General features: G+C 35.8%; 1 protein-coding gene across 1 annotated transcript in view; it reads left to right on the top strand.

Annotated features, from left to right (window-relative positions):
* LOC103610451 (nance-Horan syndrome protein) overlaps positions 1-4,393 on the top strand; it is a 44,746-nt gene that overhangs the window by 30,910 nt on the left and 9,443 nt on the right. The window contains exon 5 of the mRNA XM_008594621.1: positions 4,149-4,280. Coding sequence (XP_008592843.1) covers positions 4,149-4,280 — 132 coding nt within the window. The remainder of the gene's footprint in view (positions 1-4,148; positions 4,281-4,393) is intronic.

Raw genomic sequence — 4,393 nt, 5'->3', positions numbered from 1 at the left:
TTACTTGTAAGTAAAATAATGTAAGCAAGTATTCTAACTCTCAAAGACAGAAATTAAATTACCTATCCATGAAGCTTTCTTTAAACATCTCTAATAGTTACATTTTAACTTATTTGTATATTAAAAATGACAAAATACCCATGTTACGGCTGATTTTCATCTTTGTACCATGTGACTAAAGATTTCATATCACTCAAGATGAATTTTGGACACGGTTATTATTATTAACCCCACTCAGATTTCTCTCACATAAAGGGGGTAGCAAATGGACCAGGTATCTTTCCTTCTTGGAAAAAAAAGAAGGAGTTCTAGTTGATTGGCTAGTCATAAACTGAGAGTTAATTTTCCTGATGACCTATTCAACTTGTAGGATAAATTATTCTAAAGATGTGCACTTATCTGATCTCCATAATCTAAATGGGATTTATAAGGGGAGTTCGGCTGCCCAAAATGGATCATTTTAGCACCCTCCCTCTTAAATTAATTTTCAGTTCGGGGAACATCTGATTCTTAGCAGCACCTGCTTTCTTCATGGCACCATAAGTAAAATCTTGTTTTCAAATTTAGTACTGTGATTATGGGCCATCATTTCACGATTAAGGAAAAGGAAAGATTTTTTTCTTCTGCTTTATTTCAGGAACTCTCAGACTAAATCCTAGATTAGATGTTGATTTCAAGAGCTTTAATGAGAATATCGTTAATGATGTGCATGTAACATACTATGTCTGTGTCTGTATTCCATATGTTCGATAATTATTAAGAACGAAGGATTTTAATTTTGGTTGGAACTAAGAAAGGAAAATTCCATTAGTACAAATTTCCTGATAATATCATAATTATTCATGATGTGATGTCTCATACAGATTTTTCAAAATGAATTCTAGAAACTGTTGGCACTGCGATGCTAAGCAGAATTTAACTGCTTCATTATACAGCTGAACCAAGATTTAACATGCTATCCAGCCTCATGCTTAACAATCAGGATAAATGATGAGGTGACCAAATTCCAAAGCACAGCATTATAGCTTTCTGAGGCAAAGCTCACTCTGAAAAATCCACAGTGCATGCCTGGGCTAGACAAGAGTCTGAGTTTGTCACCTCCCTCGCATCGTTCTAGTTTTGATAGGACTGCATGTAGTGTCATTAATGTGATTATGGAGAGAGAAACTAAGGAGCATCATGGTTTGCCCCCTGTGCTTACAAAACCAAAGAAATAAATGGTATAATGACTGGGAATTCCAGCTTTATAGTTGGTACAGAATATGAATCCATTTAAGTGGAGAACTGGGGACTACCCTGTATGTTTATTTTATACTGATAAGATACCTGATGCTAAACCAAGAAGCATCCAATTTAATCAGCAGAAGAAAGTGGACAGAATTAGGTGATAATTTAAAAAAACAAATCCCTAGGCTATTGAGTTTCCTCACAGCAAGTGTGTGCTTGGAGGGGAAGGTTTGGCCATAGGAGGTAGAGGGAGAAAAAACCAAAAACAAAGATGCTTTTAATGAAGAAATGGGTCAAGATATGTTACCTGAACTAATCCAGGTTAACATCTTGGCTACTGATGTACTATGCAAAGTTATCAGCTTCACAGAGCCCAGAAATAGACCAGTAAATAATAGTAACTAAAGGTTATGAATCCTTACAGAGCCATTTCTGTGTGAGCGTGATTTTTTTGATGTCTTTTTCTCTTCTCTTTCTTTTGGTTTTCCTCCTTTGCTTGTTACGTTTGGCTGTGCAAGCTGTTGTGGAGAGCTGCATTTAGAAGTAAAGCTTAATGTACTGCAGCACAATTTAAATAAGAGCTGAATAAGGGCTCCCTTATATTTGTTCACAGGCTTAATCCAAACTCTTCCCTTACTTCCAATCCATAAATATCACTGTGTTCCAAGCAAATGAAAATTTGTTTGCCATTTCTAAAGACTAATGAGACCTTTTTGTGGGTTGCAGGAGTTGGTTTTGACAGAGAGGCTAGCATACGCTGCTCTCTGGTTCATTCACAATCCGTGCTTCAGTGGAGATGAAAATTAAGAAGGAGAAAAACCATCTTGGGTATTCCCAGGAGAGTTCAATAAGAAATAGGTGTGGTATAAAAAATTATAATGGTTCATATTTTGTCTAGTGCAGATTATATGATGAAATGGAAGCCAGCCTTCAACCGGTTTCTTTAGAAATATCAAACGTTTTAATTGGAGNTTACTTGTAAGTAAAATAATGTAAGCAAGTATTCTAACTCTCAAAGACAGAAATTAAATTATCTATCCATCAAGCTTTCTTTAAACATCTCTAATAGTTACATTTTAACTTATTTGTATATTGAAAATGACTAAATACCCATGTTAAGGCTGATTTTCATCTTGGTGTCATATAACTAAAGATTTTATATCACTCAAGATGCATTTTGGACACGGTTATTATTATTAACCCCATTCGGAGTTCTCTCACATAAAGTACGTAGCAAATGTACCAGGAATCTGGGACAGATATTCTTTCCTTCCTGAAAAAAAAAGGAGTTCTAGTTGATTGGCTAGTCATAAATTGTGAGTTAATTTTCCTGATGACCTATTCAACTTGTAGGATAAATTATTCTAAAGATGCGCACTTATCTGATCTCCATAATCTAAATGGGATTTGTTAGGGGAGTTAAGCTGCCAAAAATGGATCATTTTGGCACCATCTTAAATTAATTTTCAGTTCTGGGAACATCTGATTCTTACCAGCACCTGCTTTCTTCATGGCACCGTAAGTAAAATCTTGTTTTCAAATTTAGTACTGTGATTATGGGCCATCATTTTGCGATTAAGGAAAAGGAAAGATTTTTCCTTCTGCTTTATTTGAGGAACTCTCAGACTAAATCCTAGATTAGATGTTGATTTCAAGAGCTTTAATGAGAATTTTGTTAATGATGTGCATATAACATACTATGCCTGTGTCTGTATTCTATGTGTTCTATAATTATTAAGATTAGAACGAAGGATTTTAATTTTGGTTGGAACTAAGAAAGGAAAATTCCATTAGTACAAATTCCCTGATAATATCATAATTATTCATGATGTGATGTCTCATACAGATCTTTCAAAATGAATTCTAGAAACTGTTGGCACTGCGATGCTAAGCAGAATTTAACTGCTTCATTATACAGCTGAACCAAGATTTAACATGCTATCCAGCCTCATGCTTAACAATCAGGATAAATGATGAGGTGACCAAATTCCAAAGCACAGCATTATAGCTTTCTGAGGCAAAGCTCACTCTGAAAAATCCACAGTGCATGCCTGGGCTAGACAAGAGTCTGAGTTTGTCACCTCCCTCGCATCATTCTAGTTTTGATAGGACTGCATGTAGTGTCATTAATGTGATTATGGAGAGAGAAACTAAGGAGCATCATGGTTTGCCCCCTGTGTTTATAAAACCAAACAAACAAATGGTATAATGACTGGGAATTCCAGCTTTATAGTTGGTACAGAATATGAATCCATTTAAGTGGAGAACTGGGGACTACCCTGTATGTTTATTTTATACTGATAAGATACCTGATGCTAAACCAAGAAGCATCCAATTTAATCAGCAGAAGTAAGTGGACAGAATTAGGTGATAATTAAAAAAAAAAAAACAAATCCCTAGGCTGTTGAGTTTCCTCACAGCAAGCGTGTGCCTGGAGGGGAAGGTTTGGGCATAGGAGGAAGAGGGGAAAAAAACAAAAAACAAAGATGCTTTTAATGTTAGCTGAACTAATCCAGGTTAACATCTTGGCTACTGATGTACTATGCAAAGGTATCAGCTTCACAGAGCCCAGAAATAGACCAGTAAATAATAGTAACTAAAGGGTATAAATCCTTACAGAGCCATTTCTGTGTGAGCATGATTTTTTTTATGTCTTTTTCTCTTCTCTTTCTTTTGATTTTCCTCCTTTGCTTGTTACTTTTGGCAGTGCAAGCTGTTGTGGAGAGCTGCATTTAGAAGTAAAGCTTAATGTACTGCAGCACAATTTAAATAAGAGCTGAATAAGGGCTCCCTTATATTTGTTCACAGGCTTAATCCAAACTCTTCCCTTACTTCCAATCCATAAATATCACTGTGTTCCAAGCAAATGAAAATTTGTTTGCCATTTCTAAAGACTAATGAGACCTTTTTGTGGGTTGCAGGAGTTGGTTTTGACAGAGAGGCTAGCATACGCTGCTCTCTGGTTCATTCACAATCCGTGCTTCAGCGGAGACGAAAATTAAGAAGGAGAAAAACCATCTCGGGTATCCCCAGGAGAGTTCAACAAGAAATAGGTGTGGTATAAAAAATTGTAATGGTTCATATTTTGTCTAGTGCAGATTATAAGATGAAATGGAAGCCAGCCTTCAACCGGTTTCTTTAGAAATATCAAACGTTTTAATTGGAG

This window comes from Galeopterus variegatus, unplaced genomic scaffold, assembly GCF_000696425.1.
Source record: "Galeopterus variegatus unplaced genomic scaffold, G_variegatus-3.0.2 Scaffold11164, whole genome shotgun sequence".
NCBI classification, from domain to species: domain Eukaryota; kingdom Metazoa; phylum Chordata; class Mammalia; order Dermoptera; family Cynocephalidae; genus Galeopterus; species Galeopterus variegatus.
Note: the sequence above shows the minus strand (reverse complement) of the source record. Positions and strands in the feature narration are given on the sequence as shown.